This window comes from Phocoena phocoena, chromosome X, assembly GCF_963924675.1.
Source record: "Phocoena phocoena chromosome X, mPhoPho1.1, whole genome shotgun sequence".
NCBI classification, from domain to species: domain Eukaryota; kingdom Metazoa; phylum Chordata; class Mammalia; order Artiodactyla; family Phocoenidae; genus Phocoena; species Phocoena phocoena.
In genome coordinates this window covers 57,452,106-57,479,744 of record NC_089240.1, presented here as the reverse complement: position 1 = coordinate 57,479,744, position 27,639 = coordinate 57,452,106, and the positions used below count along the sequence as shown (strand labels likewise).

The 27,639-nt window shown below is 37.8% G+C and overlaps 1 protein-coding gene across 1 annotated transcript in view; it reads left to right on the top strand.

Annotated features, from left to right (window-relative positions):
- Positions 1-27,639, top strand: part of OPHN1 (oligophrenin 1) — a 606,563-nt gene that overhangs the window by 340,754 nt on the left and 238,170 nt on the right. Inside the window, exons 6-10 of the mRNA XM_065900746.1 lie at positions 3,421-3,531; positions 6,126-6,230; positions 8,044-8,173; positions 10,681-10,784; positions 20,068-20,159. Coding sequence (XP_065756818.1) covers positions 3,421-3,531; positions 6,126-6,230; positions 8,044-8,173; positions 10,681-10,784; positions 20,068-20,159 — 542 coding nt within the window. The remainder of the gene's footprint in view (positions 1-3,420; positions 3,532-6,125; positions 6,231-8,043; positions 8,174-10,680; positions 10,785-20,067; positions 20,160-27,639) is intronic.

Sequence of the window (27,639 nt, the reverse complement as noted above, 5' to 3'; positions counted from 1 at the left end):
TTGTTATATACATCTGTTTATTTTATTTTTTAGATTCCACATATAAGTGATAACATAGAGTATTTGTCTTTCTCTGACTTATTTCACTAAGCATAAAACTGTCTAGGTCCATCCATGTTGTTGCAAATGGCAGAATTTCATTCTTTTTTTATGGCTGAGTAATATTCCATTTTGTGTGTGTGTGTGTGTGTGTGTGTGTGTGTGTGTGTGTGTCACATCTTCTTTATTCTTTCTTCTTCTGTTGATGGACACTCAGTTTGCTTCCATATCTTGATAGTTGTAAATAATGTTGTTATCAACGTTGTGGTAGATGTATCTTTTTGAATTAGTGTTTTTGTTTTCGTTAGGTGTATACCCTGCAATAGAATTGCTGGATCATATGGTAGTGGCAGCCTTCGGTCCAGTGTGGAGCTGTGACTTCAGGCAAATGATGCTGGAGTCTTCTCTTGGTTCAGGCTGGTGTGTGCACCTAGGTAGTCACAGGAAACTAGTCAGTGAGACACACAGTTTCAGCCGGCCCTTTCTGCCTTGCTTTAGGAGCAAGCAAGCATTCATGTGCTCCTCAGGAGCAGAATCCAGGCTTTCTGCAGCCTTTCTGATAGTCCCACTGGTCCTCTGACCAGCTAAGGGGGCTCGTCTTCCCTTTGTTGAGCCCCAGGGCTGTGGGGCCCAATATGTGGCTTGAACCACTCACCCCCCAAAGAGAATCCCCACCAGTGTAATCTCCCTTTTCCTCTGAGTCCCCTCCCAGGGGCATGAGTCCTGACCTGATTGCTTCTTTTCCCTATCTACCAAGTTCTGTGTGTGTCTTTCTTATAGCCTTAGTTGTACAGGAGTTTTTATGCTAGTCTCCAGTTAGTTTTCAGTGAGAATTATAGATATATTTTTGATGTGTTTATGGTGGGATGAACATACTCCTACTGTGCCATCTTGATTCAAGTCTCTTCATAACTTTACTTTTAATCTATCTTTGTCTTTTATATTTAAAGTGATGTCTTATACATAACATATAATTAACTCTTATTTTTTTTTTTTTTAATTTTATTTATTTATTTATTTATTTATGGCTGTGTTGGGTCTTCATTTCTGTGCGAGGGCTTTCTCTAGTTGTGGCAAGTGGGGGCCACTCTTCATCGCGGTGCGTGGGCCTCTTACTATCGTGGGCTCTCTTGTTGCAGAGCACAGGCTCCAGACGCGCAAGCTCAGTAATTATGGCTCACGGGGCTTAGTTGCTCCGCGGCATGTGGGATCCTCCCAGACCAGGGCTCGAACCCGTGTCCCCTGCATTGGCAGGCAGACTCTCAACCACTGCGCCACCAGGGAAGCCCAACTCTTATTTTTTATGTGTCCTCACAGTCTCAGCTTTTTAATTGGTGTATTTAAAGTGATTATTGATATAGTTGGATAGATATCTGCCATGTTTGTTACTGTTTTCTATCCATTGCCTCTGTTCTTTGTTCCTTTTTTTTTGTCTTCCATTCTTGTTCTGCATTCTCTTTTCTTCAATTGGAAATTGTAATATGATTCCATTTTTTGTCCTTTCTTAGCATATCAATTATACTTTTTTAAAAAAAAACTCTGTTCGAGGTTATCCTAGTGTTTTCAATATGCATTTACAGTTAAGCCATGTCTACTTTCAAATAACATTATTCTACTTCATTGGTAGTACAGGAACTTTATAACAGAGTATTTCCAATTTCTCCCTTGAGTCCCTGATAATATTGCTGTCATTCATTTCACTTTTTCATAATCTCTAATCACCAAATACATCGTTGCAATTATTATTTTGGACAAACTCTTATTTGTAAGACCAGTTAAGAATAAGAAAAATATAAGATTTTATTTTACCTTCATTCATTGCTTCTCTAGTGCTCTTCTTTATGTTGGTACACATTTCTGACCTATATCATTTTCTTTCTTAAGAACTGTAACACTTCTTGGACTCAGAGTCTACTGGCAACTAAATCCTTCAGTTTTTGTGTTTTTTTGAAATTGTTTAATTTTCCTTCACTTTTGGAAGATAATGTCACTGGATACAGAATTCTAAGTTTGTGATTTTTAAAAATTTCAATGCCTTAAACATTTTACTCTACTCTCCTCTTTTTGCATTTTTTTAAAAAAAGAGAAGTCTTATCCTTACTCCTCTTTGAGTAAGGTGTTTTTTTCTCTTGCTTCTTTTCAAGATTTACTCTGTGCCTTTTACTTTCTATACTTTCAATATGACATGCCGGCATGTAGATTTTTTGGTATTTATCCTGCTATTATTCTCTGAGCTTCCTCAATCTGTTGTTTGTAACTGTGTTTAACTTTAGAAGGTTTTCAGTCATCATTACTTTAAATATTTCTTCTGTTTCTCTCCTTCATTTCCTTCTGGCATTCCTTAGTATGCATATCTTACACCTTTTATAATTGTCCAACATTTCTTGAATAATCTACTCTATCTTCTTTATTCCATTTTGTCTGCATTTCAGTTTTTGAAATTTCTATTGGCATATATTCAGTTCACTGATTCTTTCCTTAGCCTTGCCCAGTCTGTTGGTGAGCCCATTAAAGGCATTCTTTATTTTTGCTAGTGTTTTTGCTTGCTATCATTTCCCTTTGATTATTTCTTCAAATTTTCATGTCTGCTTATATTATCCATCTGTTCTTGTGTATTGTCCTCTTTTCCATAACAGCCTTTAGCTGTAATCCCTGGTTCTATGATTTCGCCATCCACCATCTCTGCCTTCTTTGAGTCTGATTCTGATGCTGATTCTTCAGACTGTGTTGGTTTGTTTTTCCTTTTTGCATACCTTGTAATATTTTGTTGAAAGCTGAACATGATGCCCTGGGTAAAAGGAACTGAGGTAAAAAGGCCGTCATTATGAGGTTTTATGCTTATCTGACTAGGATTTAGGCTGTGCTTAGTTTGCTATAGCTGTTCTTGTCAGAGGCCAAAATTTCCTCTGGTACCTTTGTTTTTTGTCTTCCCTATTGTCTTTGGATTTCTTTAGAGAGATATTCTTAAATAAGGTTTGATACTGGTTACAGCAACAGGCTTCTGCTTCTGGGCTTCTGCTCTGGCAAGCTTGGATTCTCCATATTCAACTGTCTATCCAATTTTTGAGGCAGTGGTTTTTCCTCTGACTTCAATGCTCTGTTGGTTCTAAGAAGAGTTGTTGATTCTCAGCTTAGCTTTTCCTTGTATGAGGATGTCACAATAACTTCCAAGCTTCTTACTTGTTAGGCCAGAAACTGGAAATCTTGCATCAGTCACTTTTTCTATCTTGGCTTTATGTTCCCTATCTGTAAAATAAAGGGATAAGATCACTGCTTGGTGGCATAATTCTCCTCCAGCCCTAACATTCTGTTGAATCCGTAAGCACTGGCTTGCATGAATGACTATGCTGTTATGTGACATTTGTTACCCTTCTTCTACAGGCAGACCTCCAGGTGGACAAGGAGAGGCACAATTTCTTTGAGTCGTCCCTTGATTATGTTTATCAAATCCAGGAAGTTCAGGAGTCTAAGAAGTTCAATATTGTGGAGCCAGTAAGTTCTATCTGTTGATGAATGGTCTAAAAATATTTACCAAATCTCAGGTAAATGTAGAGAACTTTGATTATAAAATTGGAGTCTCCAAGAATATGAAGGATAGTCAGTGCTTAGTAATGAATGTCACAGAAGTAGACACACTGGCTTATGTTATTCTTGCTCTCTCACTAATATTCTCTCTCTCACTCTTCCTTTCCCTCCCCCACACTCCTTCCTCCCCCATTTCTCTATATAGCTATGATTTTTTCTTTATCTTTCTTTTCCTCCTCTCCTTCCTTCCCTTTCTTGATTTCTCCATCACCTTTCATTTTACCTTGTTCTCCTCCCTTCCTTCCTCTCGTACTTTCATAAGGTTTCTGAATGTACTCATCATATCCCAGACACTGTTCTAGGAACTCATGTTCCTTGCATTCAGTGACTTCCCATTCTACTATTTTTACTTCCATCTTTTGAAATTTTTTCTAATTAAATAGCCTTAATTTATTATAAAAGATGACAGGCTGTGGTTTGACAACTATGTTGAATTTTAACAACTTTCTTTTTTATTATAAAATAATGTAGAAAACAATGTAAAAAACAATTGCAGAAAAGCTATAAAAACTTATATGTAGAACAAAACAAATACAACAAATCTCCCATACAGAGATGATCACTGTTAATATTGTGGCATTTTTCCTCCTAAATTCCCTGTGTATCTGTTATATTCCTTTCTCTATCTATTGTGCATGTGTACTTGTAGAGGTGTGTACACATGTGCATGTGTGTTTACACATGTTACACATGAATATGTATATATCTGTGTACATGTGTATCTGTGCTCACAGTTGTATATATCTGCATACGTATATGTGCAAACAAATATTTATTAATTTATCCAATAAGCATTTATTGAGCTTCTGTTATGTGCCAGGCACAGTGCTAAACACTGGGTATCCTATAGTGAAAAAGACAGACTCAGTTTCTGTCTTTATGAAGACTGTACTTTCATGGGGTAGACAGAAGGGAAAGAAGGATACACATAAATAAAATAACTATAAGTTGTGATAAGGACTAAAACAAAGAACAAGAACAGACAGCTACTTTAGATCAAGTGGTCAAGGGGCACCTCTGAAAGTGTCATTTAAGATGAGATCTAAAGAAAGAGAAGATGAGGCAATGTGAATAATGGGGAAAGAACATTCCAGGCACAGAAAAACACATGTGCAAAGTCCGTAAGTTAGAAAAGAATGATGTGCTCAAGGAATGAAAAGATTAGTGCCTTTAGATACTGGTGAGAGTGGCAGGAAACAATATCTGACAGGAAGGCATAGGATCTGTAAGCATGGTGAAGGGGTTAGGTTTTAGTCTAAGTATAGTAGAAAAATCACTGACGGGTATTAAATAGGATATGACATACTGATTTTGTTGTGTGGAGAAGGACTTGGAAGTGGGCAACAGTGGGATTGAGGAAACCAGTTAGGAGGCTCCTGCAGTGGTCTAGGCAAGCAAAAATGTTGCTTTGGGTTCAGATGGTGGTAGTAGAAACAGAAAAGAATGATTGGATTAGAGATATATTTTAGAAGCAAAACTGACAGGAATTACTGATTGATTAGATTGAGATGTGAGTGAAAGAAATCAGAATTCTTTACTTTTGGCTTGATTGACTGAGTGGGTGGTGGTGTCATTTCCTGAGATGGGAAACCTTGGAGAGAAACAGGAAGAATGTCTATATAACTGTGTGTGTGGTACACACACGCATATGCATTTATATATATGTGTACATATATATAACTATATATGTGTATATACATACGTGTATAGTACATAAATGTGTACATAGTTTTTATATATTTATGTACATATATATAGTTTGTGTTTATGTACATATATACACACATATTTATGTGTTTGTATGTATATATGTGTGTGCATATTTATATGTACTCACCTGTTTACTTTCTAAAAAGAACAGAGCAGTTTTTACTACTTCCTATTACACTCTACTATTGCCGGCATTGAGCATTGCTTTTAAAATGTTTGTATTTGATAGATGAAAATTATATTTTCTTTTGTTTTTATTTGTGTATATTTGATTTTTATTGGGGTTGAACATTTTAAACAATAAAAATATATTTTATTGATCATTTCTACGTCTTCTTCTGCAATGTCCCAACCCCTCCCTGAAACATTTCTAACTTGAAAATTGGTTTTCAAAAAAAATATATATCCTTGGATCTTTTAGCATGACAGTCTTCATTATGCCATTTAGCCATTTTAATTTATTGAGTACCTATTCTGTGCCATTCCTGAGGATATAAAGACACAGTCTATTCCCACATTATGTCCATACTGTCCACATTATGAATGGTTTTATATGCTATCTGAAAAGGGTATTGATGAATAAATTTGGTAATAGTTCCTTTGTAGATCTGAGTCCAGTGTTAATGTTTAACCTAATAAAAGAATAGCTATGTGTAGACCTGTTTGTGTTTGTGTTACTGCTTTTAACACTATACTCCACTGTGTGGAGTTTCTTTTTGTGCATCTATTTCCTTTATTTGATTAATGAGAAGGTGCTGGTGATAAAGTTATTTTTATACATTTTTCCCTAGGTCTTGGCCTTTCTTCATAGCCTCTTCATTTCCAACAGCTTGACCGTGGAGCTCACACAGGATTTCCTCCCATATAAGCAGCAACTCCAGCTCAGTTTACAGAATGTGAGTTTACATGTGGGTTTCTTCACCTGTCTCTGCATTCCAACTGGATTTCAGCTCTAATATCTTGACCTTGGAGTTCTAGATTTTTACATCCCAGATAATTTGTCAGGACAGACTGGTATGGATCACAAATGTTTTAGTGTACTAGATTGTTCTTACTCTTCCAGTTTCAGCTCTTCCCTGTGTTTGAGGCTGACCGTTGTTCAAACCCACCCTTCTACCCACTGACGTGTCTATCTATCCAATATTTATTAAATGTTGCTAGTTTGTTATATCTCTCCCAGATCAGAACCCACCTATGCGCTTTTTAAAGCACAGGTCTTATGCTCCTTCCCTGCTAGTTAGTCAGGACACTCTCTTTGTAGGTTTTATTACCACAAATGCCCATTTCCCCCTCTTTTCCTTTTCTCACTACTTTTCTCATTACATTACTAGAGTTGAATAAATTATTTTTAAAGGTTGTCTCCACCTTCTTTCCCATGCTGTTTCTTTTTTTTTTTTTGCGGTATGCGGGCCTCTCACTGTTGTGGCCTCTCCCATTGTGGAGCACAGGCTCCGGACGTACAGGCTCAGCGGCCATGGCTCACGAGCCTAGCTGCTCCGTGGCACGTGGGATCTTCCCAGACCGGGGCATGAACCCGTGTCCCCTGCATCAGCAGGCAGACTCTCAACCACTGCACCACCAGGGAAGCCCATCCCATGCTGTTTCTTATAGATGGGCATAGGCACACCCTTCCCTTCCTTGTCACATATGTTATTTTTCTCATTTACTTATTTAACCCACATTTAACAAATACTTAGGTATATAATGAACATATACTCTGTGCCAGACATTGTAAAATGCACTGGACATACCATAATGAGGCATGTTAGTTTTTGCCTTCAAGGAATATATAGTCTCTTGGAGCCGAGAGATATAAACAGAGATATATCATGATTACTTATGAAAAGTGCTAAAATACAGTTAAGACCAAAAAAGTTAAAGCATAGAGAGTGGAATAATTGACTATCTGGTACAGTAAAAGAAGGCATCACTGAGGTAGTGACTTTGGACTTGTTAACATTGCATAAAATTTATAGTTGTATTTTTAGATGGAAACGGTAAGTTGCAGTGGAAATAAACTTTACTTGGTTGTTTAGGAGAATGCTGATTTACAGGTATTGTTTTTAATTGTTGTTTTTCTTTCTGGGTACTGTCTTTCACCAGAATGTGAGCGCCCCTCTCTTCTGCTGATTTACAAAATATTCCTATAACCAGGAATATTTAGTTGTGTACTTTTAAATATATTACTTCTTAACATTAGCTTTTGCTATTCATGGGCATGAAAACATAGGTTTTCCATTAACCTATGTTCAAAGAGAGCACCCTGTCATTTCTAATGGCCTGGATTTGATTCAGAGTCAAGTAGGCAGTAGCTTTACTTGAGGCAGAATGTAGAAGTTGCCGTGATAATATTATCTTTGGGAACCTTCTTTATAGCCTCCCTTTTTGTAAGGCAGGGGTCAGTCTGATGCTCAGAATTCTTAGAGCCTTTATTTATTGGAGACTTTTGTCATTTCCATTAGAAAATGTCTCCCAGATGTGGTTTTATGGGTACATTGGTATTTATGTTTCCCTCTCCTGTTTAGACTTTAGTACTGTTAAACTCCACTAAACTGTTTTCTAATTACTATGCCATTCAACATTTGTTTTTTTGCTATGTTGTAGCACATGGTGAAAGCCAAGAAAACTCTGCACTGGGTCTCTGACCAGTGAATGCTTATTCATGATGATGGTGATGATGATAATGATTATAATGATAATGTCTTACAGACAAGAAATCATTTCTCCAGTACCCGAGAAGAGATGGAAGAACTTAAGAAAAGGATGAAAGAAGCTCCACAGACATGCAAACTTCCAGGACAGCCAACCATCGAAGGCTATCTCTATACACAAGAGAAATGTGTGTGGGAATACAGGGATAGCTACTGGGTTTCAGTAGGCTGACACCAGCTGCCACTTGGCTTCTCCAAACTCCAGGCACCCATATAGTTCATAGACCCCTGCCAGCTATACCTATTTGGAGAGTAGTGTGGGAACAGAGAAAACAAAAAGGAGGGAGAAATTAGAGGAGGAGGTTAAGGATTTGTCTTACAAAGGCTGTGGGATGATAAGACCTAAGGTTTTCTCTGAGATTCAAAATGGGGATTGTTAATTGCTTAATCCTTTCAATGACTCTTTGGGGCTAAAAGGGAGGTAGGAGAAAGGAGACATAAAATAATACTTATTATACCTACTATGTTCCAGGCATGGTGTTAAGTACTTTAAATATACTACCTCATGTAATCTTTGAAACCACCTTATCATACCCATTTTACACATGAAGCCACTGAGGCTTAGAGAGATCACTAGTTGAAAGTCACCCAACTATCATGTATCAGGGCTAAGTGTAAATTCAGGTTTGGGAAATGCCAAAACCTATGCTCCTACAGCTATACCCTGTACCTTCCACTGCCTTAGGATCATAAACTTGCCCTTAAAGCACTACACAACCATTGCGATTTCAGTGAGCAACACAGTTGTTCATTGCTAACCAAGGAAAATGGGTTAACTTATCTGGTCACTGAATATTGCAGAGGGTTCAAGCTTTTCTACCTCCTAAATAACATTATGTAAACCTGTATGTGCTATTTGATTTTCCTTTTGAACTATGACCCAATGTCCCCAAAGCCTGTGATTTCATTCCCTGACCAGAATTATTCTACCTGGTGAGTAGGCAAATGAGACTACCCAGAGGTTACCAGTGGCAAAACCCACTGAAATCCACAAAACATGGTATTTCAGCAGTGATATTATCATGCTATTCATCCCTTAGAGCAACTCACTTTGATGGTTTTCAAAGATGTGTTCTTCTATTTGTCAGGTTCATCTCTTCAACTCTCCATTGCAGGATCTCTCAGTCTCAGTGGTATTGACATTTCAGGCTGGCTAATTCTTTGTTTCGAGCAGTTATCCTATGCATTATAAGGTGTTTAGAAGCATCTATAGCCTCTCCCCACTTTATTCTAATAGCACTTCCCAGGTGTGATAACCAAAAATGTCTCTAGACATTGCCAAATGTCCCCTGGGAGGCAAAATTGCCCCTACTTGAGAACCACTGTTATATTATAAGAGAGGCACAGAGTAATGAGTATGTAATCTTGGCTCTAATATCAACTAACTATGTGATCCTTCTATGCCCCAGTTTTCTAATTTGTTAAATGGATATGACATTCCTACTCAGTTGAATGTACGCTTACTAAGAATCCTTTTTGCCAGACAATATGCAATGCATTGGGGGTACAAAAAATGGATCAAGCTTGGTTTTTGCCCTCAAGAAGTTCAGTCTGACTAAGACACAAGTATATCAAGAACTATAATGAAATGTGTTGAGCACTGCATTTGGAGCATATATCTAAGGGCTTCACTGAGGAAGTGATATATGAACTGAAACTTGAATTATGACTGGGAGTTTGACAGGTAAAGAAAATGGCAAAGAAAATTCCAGGTGTATACCACTGCATGAATAAAGGCACAGAGGTGTGTGAGGTTATAGTTTGTTTGTAGGGTCTTGGTTTTACAAGGACAGTCCTGGTTTATACTTGTTGTCCTGATATAATTAGTGATAGTGCCTTATTCACTCTTAAATATGTCTTGAACTTGGTCTATATATTATATTGCCACCTATTTTTTTTTGGTAACTGAATATAATTCCATGAGACAAGAGCATAGAGGTGAGGGTGGCAAAAGACAAAGTTGGAAAGGTAAATACGATCACATTATAAAAGGCTTTGTGAGCCAACCTAAGGAGTTTGGAGAGAGTGGGAAAGCCATGGGTGGTTTATAATAAAAAGAATGATATAAATAAACCTATAATTAAAAAAATATTTCTCTAACAAAAGAGTAGAGAATGGGCTAGAAAGGAGTGATCACAGATAGGGGAAACCAAAGAGAAGGCCACTGAAAGAATTAATTGGAGAAATAGTGAATTTTTGTTTTGTTTGAAATAGCTCATAAAACATATTTTTAAAAAGTCAGAAATAGGGTCCTGAATGAATTCAGTTCTGAAAGGGGTGAAAGAAGAGACATGTAGGGGATTGAAGGGCAGGTTACAGGGAAGGAGGAGCAGAAGATTACAGATGTTTCCAGATCATACAATAGGATATATAATGGGAGCATTCACAGGGAACATGGCAAGGAGAGTGGTTTGGAGCAAGCCAGAGCAGATGTGGAAAGCAGTTGATGATGATTAGGTTATCCATCTGTGTAGTGGGCAGGTGGTACTGCACGGCTGGAGCTCAGGGGAAAAGTAGCACTAGATCTGGATCATGACCATGAAGAATAATCTGTACACAGCTTCTGTCTTAGGGGTGGACTGACCATGAAGCCAAAATACTTATTCTATCAGCTCACTGTTGCCTATCTTTGTAGGGGCTTTGGGAATATCCTGGGTGAAATACTACTGCCAATATGAGAAAGAGACCAAAACGCTCACCATGACACCTATGGAGCAGAAGCCAGGTGCTAAGCAGCAGGTCAGTTCCTTTATGGGCCACATTATTTTGAAATACATCTTTGACTGCATCTCAGAAAAGAGTATATGTTGACTTCGTGTCAAAGAATCAAGTCCACCACTGTCGTGTGAAGCCATGACTTCATATGTTCTCTGTGGCCTAAGTTTGCATTGGGCCAGATACTACTCAGTTGAGTGAAAAATCTGTGTTAATGATTCTAGGCCTTCTGAAAGTGCCTGTACTCTTTTAGATCATTATTACAAGAGTCTATCACATTGTACAAAGAAAATTTGCAAAAAAATATGGTTAAATTGGAGGAGAGTATTACTTGCTTTTAAGAAGGCTCTACTATAGGATTCCTTTAAATAGTTAAGACTTTAAAATACAAAACATTTTCCAAAATTCCTTTTTTCAAGGAGTATTCTGTTGCCTAAGGTTGGAATAATCTATACCCCACATTGTATGTAATGCTCAAATATCTTTAAACAGTTAATGCATCTTCTTCTGCCCTCCAAACTTTCCCCTACTCCCCAAAATGGCAAGATGAGTTTAACACACTGAGAAGATAGTTCACTAACCTGGAGGAACCTCATCTTATATATATATATGTTATATTATGTTATACATTATATATTATTTTTTATGTATGACCACCCAGCTAAAAAAATTATTCTGTTATCTCACTTTTGCCTATCTTGGTAGGGGCTTTGGGAACACATGCACACACACACACACACACACACATACACACACACGCACACACGTACACACACCTGAAGGTTTCTTAAGATAAAAGCTGATAGACTGACTCTTCATATTCTAAAAGTAGTTCAGTGTGTCCCTTTAACTGTTTCTCAGACAGGGGCTTAGGGCATATTTTTAAGGATTTCCCTTATTTACAAATTGTTTATAAAGTGAAAAAAAGGTTTACTTGTTAGCATTGAAAGTTGTGGTGCATGAAGACCCAATTTCGATAGGCAGAAATTTGGAGACTTTTTCTCCGTTGCTGGTGCTTTCCATGGAAGATCTCTCTTATGTGGCTTATTCATAGGAAATTAGTGATGATTGAGATTTGGTGGCAGACTGTTGAAAAACTGCTTTTCTTTTTTGTCATTAACCACAAGTTTTGCCGCTCTGCTTTGAATGTGGATTAGACATGGGATGCACCTCTAACAGAGCATACCATATTGGGTCGGTCTCCACAACCCTCATCCATGTTTCTATGCGGGCCAGTTATTCATCCATGAATCCAAAACTCTCCTTAGTTTCCAGTCTGCCAATTGCCAAAGAACCTTTCAACGTGGTTCCAATAAATTGTGCTGTAGCACAGAATTTGTCCCATTTCTGTCAGAACTTAGCTTATGTATCTGACTGGCAAGTGCTTTTAAGTAACACTGTCCTGTAGTCTCTTTCTTTTCTTTTTCTACACACATTACTTTCCAAACTTTGGACTTCAAAGTTCCTTTCTTAGGCAGGTCCTACTGCAAAGCTGAGGCCAGAGGCAGCAGATACCACTTTCATAGGTTCTTAGCAGATGAGAGCAAGCCCTTCTTTTAGTTATTCTTTCCCCCTGCCCTTTTAATTGAGTGGCTACTTGCAAAACTGCAGTAAGTGTCAGCCTAAGCAATTTAAATATGGGACTCTTTATGGAATGGAAAGAGGAACTTGCTTGACCATTTACAGCAAAGAGGGGGTAGAAGTAGTTACTTTAATTTCCATAAACTGAATTGGAAATGGTTTCTTCTTATCATTTCTCTCAGTTCCTTTTACTAGTTTGTGTTTTAGAAAGGTAAATAATACAAATAAGTGAGACTATAATAATGATAACACCATAAAACCACTATTTATTCAATGTTTGCTGTTCACCAGGCTCTGAGCTAGACATTTGCTGCCATGGGCCATTTACTTTCTCAGCAGCACTGTGAAGTATCATTAGCCCAATTTGAAGTTGGAAGAATTAGCTCTCTTTCTGACTGTGGTACTTACAAGTGTACTCTAGTAGTTCAGCCTATCAACTTCCATTTGGGTTGTACTGCTTACTTTACAGAGCACAATCCCAAATACTATTTTATAAGATTCTCATCCCTTCCCTTTCAGGTAGTTGTAAGAGGCAAGAGAGCTACATTTTGAATCACAATAACTAGTTTTACCTATTTATTCATTTACTTATTCATTCATTCATTCTTCATATCAAATATTTTTCCCTTCCAGTTATACTGAGATATAACTGACATACAGCACTGTATAAGTTTAAGGTGTACAGCATAATGATCTGACTTACATACAATATGAAAGTATTATCACAATAAGTTTAGTGAACACCCATTGTCTTATACAGGTACAAAATTAAAGAAAAAATTTTTTTCTTGTGATGAGTACTCTTAGGATTTACTCTCTTTACAATATTCATATATAACATACTGAAGTGTTAATTATATTAATCATGTTATACATAACATCCCTAGTATTTACTTATCTTACGATGGGAAATTAGTACCTTTAGATGCCTTCGTCCAATTCCCTATTCTCCCAGCTTCCACCTCTGGTAAGCACAAATCCGATCTCTGTTTTCTATGAGTTACTTTGTTTATTTGTTTGTTTATCAAGTATAATTGACCTGTAACACAATGTTAGTTCCTGATGAACAACATAGTGATTCGGGATTTCTATGTATTATAAAAGGATCACTATGATAAGTCTAGTTATGATCTGTCACCATATAAAGATAGTACATAATTATTGATTATATTCTCCACACTGTACGTTTCATACCTGTGATTCATTTATTTTGTAACTGGAAATTTATACCTCTTAACCTTTCTCACCTATTTTTCACATCCTGCCCCCCCTTTCCCTCTGGCAACTACCTGTTTGTTCTCTGTACCTATGATTCTATTTCTGTTTCATTATGTTGGTTCATTTGTTTCATTTTTTGGATTTAACATATAAGTGAAATCATATGGTATTTGTCTTTCTCTGTCTGACTTGTTTCACTTATCATAATACTCTCGAGGTCCATCCATGTTGACGCAAATGGCAAGATTTCATTCCCTTGTATGGCTGAGTAATATTCCATGGTTTTTATATACCACATGTTTTTTAATCCATTTATCTACTCGTGTGCACTTAGATTGCTTCCATATCTTGGCTATTGTAAGTAATGCTCAACATAGGGGTGCATATATCTTTTCTAATTAGTGTGTTTGTTTTCTTCCGACAAATACCCAGGAGTGGAATTGCTGGATCATATGGAAGCTCTATGTTTAAATTTTTGAGGAATCTCCATACTGTTTCCCACAGTCGCTGCACCAATTTAAATTCCCACCAAGAGTGTACTAGGGTTTCCTTTCCTCTACATCCTCACCAATATTTGTTATTTGTGGTCTTTTTGATGATAGCCATTCAGTCAGATGTGAGGTGACATCTCATTGTGGTTTTCATTTGCATTTCCCCAATGATCAGCGATGCTAAGCATCTTTTAATGTTCCTGTTGGCCATTCGTTTGTCTTCTTTCAAAAAATTTAGGCCCTCTGTCTATTCTTTAAATTGTTTTTTTTAATTTTGAGTTTTATGAGTTCTCTGTATATTTTGGATATTAACCCTGTATCAGATATATCATTTACAAATATTGTCTCCCATTCAGTAGGTGGCCTTTTCATTTTGTTTATAGTTTCCTTCGCTGTGCAAAAGCTTTTTAGGTTGAAGAAATCCCATTTGTTTATTTTTGCTGTTGTTGCCCTTGCCTGAGAAGACAGATCCAATAAAATATTGCTAAGCCTGATGTCACAGAGAGAACTGCCTATGTTTTCTTCTAGGAGTTTTATGCTTTCAAATCCTACACTTAAGTCTTTAATTCATTTTGAGTTTATTTTTGTATATGATGTGAGAAAGTAGTCCAGTTTGATTCTTTTGCATGTAGCTGTCTAGTTTCCCAACATCATTTATTGAAGAGACTGTCTTTTCCCCATTGTATAGTCTTGCATCCTTTGTCATAGATTAATGGACTCCATAAGTGTGGGTTCATTATTGGTCTCTCTGTTCTGTTGCATTGAGTTATGTGTCTGTTTTTGTGCCAGAACAATAATGTTTTGATTACTGTATCTTTGTAGTATAGTTTGAAATCAGGGAGCATGTTAACTTCAGCTTTGTTCATCCTTCTCAAGATTGTTTTGGCTACTCAGGGTTTATGCATTTACATACAGATATTAGAATTATGTGTTCTAGTTCTGTGAAAAATGCCATTGCTGATTTTATAGTGATTACATAGAATCTGTAGATTACCTTGGGTAGTACGGTCATTTTAACAATATTAATTCTTCTAATCCACAAGCATGGAGTATCTTTACATTTGTTTGTATCATCTTCAGTTTCTTTCATTAGCATCTTATAGTTTTCTGAGTACAGGCATTTTACCTCCTTAGATTATTCCTAGGTATTTTATTTTTTTATGAGATTATAAATGGGATTATTTTATTAATTTCTCTTTCTGATAGTTTGTTGTCAGTGTGTACAAATGCCACAGATTTCTGTATATTAATTTTGTATCCTGCAACTTTACTGAATTCTTCAATGAGTTCTAATAGTTTTTTTGGTAGCATCTTTAGGATTTTGTATATGTGGTATCATGTCATCTGCAAACATTGACACTTTTACTTCTTCCTTTCCAATTAGGATTTTTTTTTTCCTTGTCTGATTGCTGTGGCCTGCAATGCCAATACTATGTTCATTAAAACTGGTAAGAGTGGGTATCCTTGTTTTGTTTCTGGTCATAGAGGAAATGCTTTCAGCTTTGCACCATTGACTATGATGTTAGCTGTGGGCTCATCATATTTGACCTTTATTACGTTGAGGCATGTTCCCTGTATATCAATTTTGTTAAGAATTTTTTTATCATAATGGATGTTGCATTTTGTCAAAAGCTCTTTCTGCATCTCTTGAGATGATCATATGATATTTTAGTCTTCAGTTTATTAAGTGGTGTATCACATTGATTTGTGGATATTGAACCATCCTTGCATCCCTGGGATAAATCCCAGTTGATTATGGTGTATGATCCTTTTAATGTACTGTTGAATTGGCTTTCCTAAAGTTTTGTTGAGGATTTTTTTCATGTATGTTCATCAGTGATATTGGCCTGTAATTTTCTGTTTTTGTGGTGTCTTTGTCTGATTTTGATATCAAGGTGATGCAGGCCTCACAGAATGAATTCAGAAGTGTATTGCCACTATAATTTTTTGAAATAGTTTGAGAGGAATAGGTGTTAGTCTTCTTTAAATGTTTGGTAGAATTCACCTGTGAAGCCATCTGGTTCTGTACTTTTGTGTGTTGGGAGTATTTCTTTTAATTACTCATTCAGTTTCATTACTGGTAATTGGTCTGTTTGTATTTTCTATTTCTTCTTGATTCAGTTTTGGAAGGTTGTACATTTATCTCTAGGAATTTCTCTTAGGTTGTCCATTTTATTGGTGTTTGATTGATCATAGTAATCACTTATGATCCTTGGTATTTCTGTGTTGTTGGTTGTAACTTCTTTTTTATTTCTGATTTTATTGATTTGGGCCCTCTCTCTTTTTTCTCGATGACTCTGGGTAAAGATTTATCAATTTTGTTTATGTTTTCAACCATCTCTTAATTTAATCTATCTTTTCTATTTTTTGTTTTTTAGTCTCTATTTCATTTATTTCTGCTCTGATCTTATGATTTCTTTTCTTGTAGTGACACTGGCTTTTGTTTGTTTTTCTAGTTACTTTATGTGTAAGGTTACGTTATTTGAGATTTTTCTTGTTTCCCGAGATAGGCTTGTATTGGTGTAACATTCACTTTTAGAATTGCTTTTGTTGCATTCCACAAATTTTGGATTGTTTTGTTTTCATTTTCATTTGTCTCCAAGTATTTTTGATTTCCTCTTTGATTTCTTCAGTGATCCTTTGGTTGTTTGGTAACACAGTGTTTATCCTCTACATGTTTATAGGATTTTTTGCAGTTTTTTTCTTGTAGTTGATTTCTAGTCATAGTGTTGTGGTTAGAAAAGATACTTGATATGATTTCTATCTCCTTAAATTTACTGACACTTGTTTTGCATCCTAGCTTGTGATCTATCCTGGAGAGTGTTATGTGCACTTGAAAAGAATGTATATTCTGCAGCTAGCTTTTGAATAGAATGTCTTATATATAAAAAGAGGCCCCTCTTTTGGTGGGGCCTACTATTATGGGCAAACTGGTGGGTAACCCCCCGTGGTTGGTTGCCAGGCCCTGCCTACTGCTGAAGCTACCACCTGCTGGTGGGCTGGTCTGCATTCCACTGCAGTTGGCTGTGGGGCCCAGGGAGTCCTGGAACTGGTTATTTCCCCATGGTAGTTTAGGCTGTGTCCTGGTCCTTACCCACTGGTGGGCTTGGCCAGGTCACTGGTTGGCTTCTTGTGAAGCCCAAAGGAAGGGTCCCAGAGCAGGTGTCAAGCTGCTGCTGGGTCAAGCTGGGGTCTAAGGACTGGTGTCAGCCTGCTGTTTGGTGGGGCTGGATCCTTGGTAAGCTGGCTGTGGGGCACAGTATGTCTCAAAGCTGGTTTCAGCACACTGCTGGGCAGTGTTGGAGCCCATTGTATCCTGGGGCTGTTGCCTGCCTGCTCCAGAGTAAGGCCAGTGCCTGGAGCTTTTGCCCACTTTCTGGTGAGCAGGGCTGAGCCCTGTGCTCTCTGTTAGATGACACTGGGTCCTGGAATGGCTGGGTAGTCCAGGGGGATCTATTGCTGCTGCTAGCCTGATGGTGGATGGGGCTGTATCCCTCTGTGGCTGGCCTAGCATGTCCTAGGACTTTTTCCAACTAGCTGGTGGGTGGGGCCAGGTCTGACATTAATAAGCTACAAGGGGAACTCCAAAATGGTGCTCCTCAAAATGGCTGCCACCAGTGTCTATGTCCCTAGGGTGAGTTCCAGTTGTCTCCTGTCTCTCTGGGTGGGTCTCTAATACCAGCAGGTTGATTTGACCCAGGCCCCTTTCAAATTACTGCTTTTGTCCTGGTTCTCAGAGCAGGTGAGATTTTGTGTGCACCCTATAAGAATAGAGTGTCTATTTCCTACAGCCCTCTGGCCCTCCTGAAAGGAAGCCCTGGCTTTCAAAGCCAGATGTTCTGAGGCCTTGTCTTCCCAGGTCAGGACCCCCTGACTAGGAATCCCATATGGGGGTCAGTTTATCCCTTGCCCCTTAGGGATAAACTCTGCGATTGTAATTATTTTCCTGTTTGTGGATCATGTACCCAGGGGTGTGCACCTTGACTATACCATGTCTGTGCCCCTCCTACTTGTCTAGTTGTGGTTCCTTCCTTATACCTTTAGCTGTAGAAGATCTTTTCTGCTAGTCTTCAGGTGATTCTCATCATTGATCATCGCTCCGTAAATAGTTGTAATATTGGTTTGCACATGGGAGGAAGTGAGCTAAGGGTCGTCCTACTCCACCTCTTGGACACTCTTGTCTCAAGAACTAGTCTTAAGTCCTAGTTCTGTGGCCTAGTAAATTGTGATCTTGAGTAAATTACTTAATGTTGCTCAGTATCATTTTTCTCAGAAAGAATGGCAAGGATGATAATGTAGTTTATATTTATTGAGCACTAACTCTTTACTAGGTACTAGAGATATACAGATAAATAAGACACTGCCCACATCCTTGAGGAGATCTCAGTCAAGTGGGGAAATCAGACATGAAAAAAAAAGCTTTAATACAATGCAGAAAACACATAGCAGACAGTATATGGTATTGGGGAAGGATTTTTGAGGAGATGAAAGCTGAACTACAAGTTGCAGAACAAGTTAAAAGTTTAGCCAGTCAAAGAATATAGATAAAGTCACTTTGGATGGAGGAAACAGTATATGCAAAGTTGGAGTCATGAAAGAGCATGATACATGTGTGAAATAAGAGTACTTTTGCACTGATGGGACATAAACTAGATGATGGTGTCTGGAGGTGAACCTGGAGTGGGGGGCAGGGTGTTGTCCCCCAAGCTTTGACATCACCTCATCAAATCTGAAGGAGTTGAGAGTTTAAAGAAGGAGGGTGAGTACATGATACTGTTAATTACTCTCATCTTGAAAGGCTAACAGTGCTTGATATCCTAAGTGTTGGGGTTGGGAAGGCAGATTGAAAGGTGAATATAGAGTTTTGTTTCTATAGTGCAGGAACAGGTAAAAGGATAGACCTGCAAAGGGCTTGAGTGTGACAATGAGAGGGAAGTACTGGATGATCAGCTGTATGGACCAGTTTGGACGGTATAGTGCTTAGGCAGTATTTCTGAATTTGAGACAGCAAGGTGGGTAATTTTATTCCTATTTAATAGGTTGTGAAGTTTATATTCAGAGAGGAAGAATATTTACTCTGGGCCACATAGCTAGTAAATGACATAACTGAGACAAGACCCAAGGTTTTAAACTTCTTAGTTTATTGCTATTTCTGCTATATCAACTTGGGTGACTTCGGGTAAGCCATTTTACCTCTCTGCGGTTCACTTCCTTCTGAATGTTGTTATGAAGAAAAGTGGTTTAAAAATACCTATCATAATATGTGGCACATAGTAGGTGATCCATAAACATTACTTCTCTTTCCTATACCCCACTGTCTCTGTTGAGATAATAGAAGGGAACTGAACTATGTTGGGATTTGGGGAATTTTAATCTGTGGACACAGTGGATTTCTATGGCCTTGTTACATGACCACAAGACAGATGGGCCACACTATCCTGCACATATGAAATACCAAATGTCACCTTGACTATTACACAAATATGCCTATTTTCCCTACTCCTGCCCTATCTTTGGAGATATTGCTTTTGTAATTCCCATCATCTTAAAGACTCTGGAAGTGGGGAACCAAAAATGTTTTCTTCCCCTCTTCTATCTGGCACTTTAATGCAAGGAAGATGCAGAAAGCCACTTACTCATTGCAAACTCCCTACTTAGAAGCCTCACGAAATTTTATTTTGTACACTTAATGGCATTTGGGCAGCCCATTTCTCCTGAATTCCCCTTTACATGTTGTATAATGAGTTTCCTATTTAATATATCATGCTTGGAAAAGAGCAAGGGCTTATCCTGAGCATTTTCTCCTGAACTCAGCCATTGATTTTTGGAGCAGAGAGAAACCATCTGCCACCTTGCTGCAACTACCATTTGAGGGGACAAGGTTCTCAGTGAGGCTAAACATTGTTCCCGCTGCCCTGAGAGATGCCTTCCAAGTGACACTGAGAACGCTGCAGTAGGCAGAAGAAGCTTCTATGTATTTTTTTTCAAGCTGGCTATTAATCCTTTTCTTATATCAGGGACCCTTGGACTTAACCCTGAAGTACTGCGTGAGAAGGAAGACGGAGTCTATCGACAAGAGATTCTGTTTTGATATAGAAACTAATGAAAGGTAAGCTGTGCTGATATGAATTGACAATGTCCCCATGTGCCAGATGCTGAGCCTGGGTAGGTATTTTATTTTCCTCTGTCATCTCTCGTTGATTAAAAATGAGCAAAATTATTCATGACATCATTGTCTTGGCTCTTCTGGCTGCCCTTTCAGGGATCCCTGTTAGAGCTGGCCCAGAGCTAGTTCTCTCTATTCAAGGTTCAGTCAGCTTTGCCTCACTTGCTTTAGGCAGAAGTTACTCCTAGGATTTAATTTGCTATTATATATGCAAAAGGTCAACATTTGGTGATGCTACAAAAGGACAGGGTAACAAAACTCATTCTTTTTTATTTCCTAATATATAAGAACAAATGAATTGGAACACATATTTAAGGGGAGGTAGATTGGATGGAGGGTGGTAGTGGTATTGGGGAGTCTTTTTTCCCCATTTGGTACAAATACGTTACAGATTTTCCTACTTTGCAGATATTTATGTAAAGTGGAAATAGTTTGATTATCAACTTTCTGGTTTCAGCAAAAGCTTGCAAACTTTGGACTTCGTTGCATTTGTTTCTCTCCAGTGCCCTCTTTTTTGTTTTTTCAACCTGGGCAATTTTATCAGAGAGAAATTTAACTGTGAAATTTTAAAATGAGAATATTTGGAGTTACTTTGGAAAAAGGCATGTTATATAATTGGGAGGTTGATCCAAAATTCAGTGAGTAAATGTGTTTATTTTATTTCAGTCCATTATTTCCATGTATTAGGCACTAAGTAATACAGTAGAATTTAACAAAATGATCAGATTGCTAGAAAGGAACTTGAAGGTTGAATTACAATATCATATGAACAAAACTATTAGTGACTGGAGTCATATAGATCAGATTAAGAAAATGAGGCATTTTTTTGTCTGGGAATAAGTAACTATTAGTCCATTTCCCCATTTTAAATTTCTCTTTGTGGAAGGGTAAGCTGGGGCGAAGTTGAGAGAGTGGCATGGACATATATACACTACCAAATGTAAAATAGATAGCTAGTGGGAAGCAGCCATATAGCACAGGGAGATCAGCCCAGTGCTTTGTGACCACCTAGAGGGGTGGGATAGGGAGGGTGGGAGGGAGACGCAAGAGGGAGGGGATATGGGGATATATGTATACGTATATCTGATTCAGTTTGTTACACAGCAGAAACTAACACCAACATTGTAAAGCAACTATATCCAATAAAGATGTTAAAAAAAAATTCTGTTTGTGAATCTATATGCATTCTTTGTTAAGCATGGGTGGTCCTGGACTTCCCTGGTGGCACAGTGGTTAAGAATCTACCTGCCAATGCAGGGGACACAGGTTCAAGCCCTGGTCCAGGAAAAGCCCACATGCCGCGGAACAACTAAGCCCGTGTGCTACAACTCCTCAACAAGCGTACCACAGCTACTGAAGCCCGTGTTCCTAGAGCACCTGTTCCACAACAATAGAAGCCACCACAACGAGAAGCCCATGCACTGCAACAAAGCATAGCCCCCGCTCGCCGCAACTAGAGAAAGCCCACGCGCAGCAACAAAGACCCACCACAGCCAAAAAAAAAAAAAAAAAAAAAAAAGAATGGATGGTCTCAATCAAAGATGGCTGTAATTGTAAACATTGTTACTGATAACCATAAGGCTGTCACTCATTTCCCCCACAGCTTCAGGCCCAGTAGGAAGGGGAAAGTGACTGTTGGCTGTCTTCTTTTCATGAACATTTAGTGTCTTTGGCTATGCAGCATCAATGTACATAAACGAAATAAAAATTTTCTGTGTCTAGTTCCATTCTGATTCACTTTTCAGCTTAAATTTGCCACCCACTTGCAAGTAATATTGCCAGAGACTCAAAGCATTTGCAAAGAGTTTGGCACTAAGGTTACAGACTAAGACCAACTCATCTTTATATATCTTGCATCTATTGCTGTGTATAGCTCATGTTAGATACTGAATTTGGTATTCATTTTTAAATGTGTTTTTCCCTAACCAAAACTGCTGAGGAATTCTGAGAATAGAGCCCAGGAATTAAAGTTTCAATGTATCTATGATTTTACTTGCCACATCTAGGGCATTTTATTTTTATTTATTTATTTATTTTAAATTTTATTTTATTTTTTTTTCTTAACATCTTTATTGGAGTATAATTGCTTTACAATGATGTCTTAGTTTCTGGTTTATAACAAAGTGATTCAGATACACATATACATATGTTCCCATATCTTTTCCCTCTTGCGTCTCCCTTCCTCCCACCCTCCCTATCCCACCCCTCTAGGTGGTCACAAACCACCGACTTGATCTCCCTGTGCTATGCGGCTGCTTCCCACTAGCTATCTATTTTATGTTTGGTAATGTATATATGTCCATGCCACTCTCTCACTTTGTGACAGCTTACCCTTCCCCCTCCCCATATCCTCAAGTCCATTCTATAGTAGGTCTGTGTCTTTATTCCCATCTTACCCCTAGGTTCTTCATGACCATTTTTTTCTTAGATTCCATATGTATGAGTTAGCATAAAGTATTTGTTTTTCTCTTTCTGACTTACTTCACTCTGTATGACAGACTCTAGGTCCATCCACTTCACTACAAATATCTCAATTTTGTTTCTTTTTATGGCTGAGTAGTATTCCATTGTATGTATGTGCCACATCGTCTTTATACATTCATCCAGTGATGGACACTTAGGTTGCTTCCATGTCCTGGCTATAGTAAATAGACCTAGAATGAACATTTTGGTACATAAAGTTTTGAATTATGGTTTGCTCAGGGTATATGCCCAGTAATGGGATTGCTGGGTTGTATGCTAGTTCTATTTTTAGTTTTTTAAGGAACCTCCATACTGTTCTCCATAGTGGCTGTACCAATTCACATTCCCACCAGCAGTGCAAGAGTGGTCCCTTTTCTCCACACCCTCTCCAGCATTTATTGTTTCTAGATTTTTTAATGGTGGCCATCCTGACCGGTGTGAGATGATATCTCATTGTACTTTTGATTTGCATTTCTCTAATGATTAATGATGTTGAGCATTCTTTCATGTGTTTGTTGCCAATCTATATATCTTCTTTGGGGAAATGTCTATTTAGGTCTTCTGCCCATTTTTGGATTGGGTTGTTTCTATTTTTGTTATTGAGCTGCATGTGCTGCTTGTAAATGTTGGAGATTAATCCTTTGTCAGTTGCTTCATTTGCAAATGTTTTCTACCATTCTGAGGGCTGTCTTTTGGTCTGGTTTATGATTTCCTTTGCTGTGCAACAGCTTTTAAGTTTAATTAGGTCCCATTTGTTTATGTTTGTTTTTATTTCCATTTCTCTAGGAGGTGGGTCAAAAAGGATCTTGCTGTGATTTATGTCAGAGTGTTCTGCCTATGTTTTCTTCTAAGAGTTTGACAGTGCATGGCCTTACATTTAGGTCTTTAATCCATTTGAGTTTATTTTTGTGTATGGTGTTAAGGAGTGTTCTAATTTCATACTGTTACATGTACCTGTCCAGTTTTCCAGCACCACTTATTGGAGAGGCTGTCTTTTCTCCACTGTATATTCTTGCTTCCTTTATCAAACATGAGGTGACCATATGTGCGGGGTTTATCTCTGGGCTTTCTATCCTGTTCCATTGATCTATATTTCTGCTTTTGTGCCAGTACTATATTGTCTTGATTACTGTAGCTTTGTAGTGTAGTCTGAAGTCAGGGAGCCTGATTCCTCCATCTCAATTTTTCTTTCTCAAGATTGCTTTGGCTACTCGGGGTTATTTGTGTTTTCATACAAATTGTGAATTTCTTTGTTCCAGTTCTGTGAATAATGCCAGTGGTAGTTTGATTGGGATTGCATTGAATGTGTAGAAGATTGCTTTGGGTAGTAGAGTCATTTTCACAATGTTGATTCTTCCAATACAAGAACATGGTATATCTCTCCATCTATTTGTATCATCTTTAATTTCTTTCATCAGCATCTTATAGTTTTCTGCATACAGGTCTTTTTTCTCCTTAGGTAGGTTTATTCCTAGATATTTTATTCTTTTTGTTGCAATGGTAAATGGGAGTGTTTTCTTAATTTCACTTTCAGATTTTTCTTCATTAGTGTATAGGATTGCAGGAGATTTCTGTGCATTAATGTTGTATCCTGCTACTTTACCAGATTCATTGATTAGCTCTAGTAGTTTTCTGGTAGCATCTTTAGGATTCTCTATGTATACTATCATGTCATCTGTAATCAGTGACAAGTTTACTTCTTCTTTTCCCATTTGGATTCCTTTTATTTCTTTTTCTTCTCTGATTGCTGTGGCTAAAACTTCCAAAACTACGTTGAATAATAGTGGTGAGAGTGGGCAACCTTGTCTTGTTCCTGATCTTAGTGGAAATGCTTTCAGTTTTTCACCATTGAGGACGATGTTGCCTGTGGGTTTGTCATATATGGCCTTTATTTTGTTGATGAAAGTTCCTCCTATGCCTACTTTCTGCAGTGTTTTTTTATCATAAATGGGTGTTGAATTTTGTCGAAGCTTTTTCTGCATCTATTGAGATGATCATATGGTTTTTCTCCTTTAGTTTGTTAATATGGTGTATCACGTTGATTGATTTGTGTATATTGAAGAATCCTTGCATTCCTGGAATAAACCCCACTTGATCATGGTTTCTGATCCTTTTAATGGATCAGTCCAAGAAGAAGATATAACCATTGTAAATATTTATGAACCCAACATAGGAGCACCTCAGTACATAAGGCAAATACTAACTGACATAAAAGGGGAAATTGACAGTAACACAATCATAGTAGGGGACTTTAACACCCCACTTTCACTAATGGACAGATCATCCAAAATGAAAATACATAAGGAAACACAGCTTTAAATGATACATTAAACAAGATGGACTTAATTGATATTTATAGGACATTCCATCCAAAAACAACAGAATACACATTTTTCTCAAGTGCTCATGGAACGTTCTCCAGGAGAGATCATATCTTGGGTCACAAATCAAGCCTTGGTAAATTTAGGAAAATTGAAGTACTATCAAGTATCTTTTCCGACCACAACGCTATCAGACTAGATATCAATTACAGGAAAAGATCTGTAAAAAATACAAACACATGGAGGCTAAAGAATACACTACTTAATAACCAAGTGATCACTGAAGAAATCAAAGAGGAAATCGCAAAATACCTAGAAACAAATGACAATGGAGACACGACGACCCCAAACCTATGGGATGCAGCAAAAGCAGTTCTAAGAGGGAAGTTTATAGCAATACATCCTACCTTAAGAAACCGGGAACATCTCAAATAAACAACCTAACCTTGCATCTAAAGCAATTAGAGAAAGAAGAACAAAAAAAACCCCAAAGTTAGCAGAAGGAAAGAAATCATAAAGATCAGATCAGAAATAAATGAAAAAGAAATGAAGGAAACAGTAGCAAAGATCAATAAAACTAAAAGCTGGTTTTCTGAGAAGATAAACAAAATTGATAAAGCATTAGCCAGACTCATCAAGAAGAAAAAGGAGAAGACTGAAATCAGTAGAATTAGAAATGAAAAAGGAGAAGTAACAACTGACACTGCAGAAATAGAAGGGATCATGAGAGATTACTACATGCAACTCTATGCCAATAAAACGGACAACCTGGAAGAAATGGACAAATTCTTAGAAATGCACAACCTGCCGTGACTGAACCAGGAAGAAAGAGAAAATATGAACAGACCAATCACAAGTACTGAAATTGAAACTGTGATTAAAAATCTCCCAACAAACAAAAGCCCAGGACCAGATGGCTTCACAGGCGAATTCTATTAAACATTTAGAGAAGAGCTAACACCTATCCTTCTCAAACTCTTCCAAAATATAGCAGAGGTAGGAACACTCCCAAACTCATTCTACGAGGCCACCATCACCCTGATACCAAAACCAGACAAAGATGTCACAAAGAAAGAAAACGACAGGCCAATATCCCTGATGAACATAATTACAAAATATTGGGCACTTTAAAAAACATTCCCTCGTTTAACAGGAAGAGATTAAGACTTGTATATATTTAACTGCCTTGCCTAATCAAAGTTACATAGTAGGAAGGCTGTGCTCAATCCCTGGTCTGTAGATCTCCACACCCCATGTTCTTTTTAATTTTATTCTGTTGTCTATTATAAGGAGAATAAATATGTTCTGAAATAGAGGGTCAAATATAATAATTTACCGATGCGGATGTTCCTCTGTGTATGTGGAGTTTTCTGAGTCATGTGACCTCCGCATTTGCTTTCCTTGCTTGTCAATCAGATATAAGGGGCAGAGGCAGGCCTCCCAGTAGACATCAGGCACCTTTACTCATGTTCTCTGTGGGATAGAACAAAGGACTCTTTGAGTCCCTTTTTCTATTTCCAGAATAGAGGATAACTTTTTTATTAGTGTTCCTACCAATATTTGAAGCCATAGGCTCATAGGCCATCAGAACTTGAAGGGCAATAATAATAGTAATAATGACAACAGTGACGATGATGATGACAACAACAACTGCTAACATTCTCTGAGTACCTCTATGTGCCAGGCACCATTCTCAGCCTTTTAAGTGTATATTTTCCTTTAGTCTTCATCGGTCACATGAAGTAGGGGGTGTTACTATCCCAATTTCACAAAGACAAGGAGACAGAAAGAAGTTAAGCACTTAGGTTATACAGTTATTTAATATTAGACCTAGGATCCAAATCCAGGAATACTGGTTTCCAAGTCATACTCTTAACCACTGGACTCTACTGCAAATATGCTGTATATGCCTTTTTGTTTTAGATGCGTGACTCAGACCTCAGGGTGGGCAAAGGATTTGTCTAAAGTCATAATGGAAAAGCCTGGACTAGAAGTCTGTACTGTCTACTTTGTCATCTTGTTCTTAGCAGTATTTTTCTTTGAATTTGACTTTCGGTAGCGCCCAAGAATCTCCAAATGCTTATTGAATAGTCGCTTATTTATTCTTTCAGTTTCTCCGTATGGTCAAGAGAGGACACATACCAGCTTATTGGTTTCCCATGTAGGGAAACTGAGTCTAGAATGGGCTTAACATCCTATCTAGTCTACAGCATGTGCTTTTATGTTTGTTGCCCATTTGCTTGCTCTCCTTCCTTCTGGCTTCAGGATTCAGCTGTGTAGCTGTTTTTACAAAGATTTCTGGACTTTCTAGCTCCATAAGGTATATCCAAATGGTTGGATGTTTCTTAGAAAATGGTAAACTTGAAAGAATCCAGTGCCCAAAGCCAAGTCCTGGTTTTCAGTTGATTCTGGCTTAAAGATCATTTGGGGGCTTTTTTTTTTTTTTACTTAAGGGTTTAGTCTTATTTGAATATTATAATTTGAATCTGTGAGGAAAAAATTGGCATGGGTCGATAGGTGGTCACAATGCTTATAAGCTCCTGAGGACACCTAGAATTCAGAATTCCTTTTCATTAATTGATGACGATGTTAGCTAATATCCCTAGTTCAGTAGCAAATCCTGTAAAGTGTAATTGTGC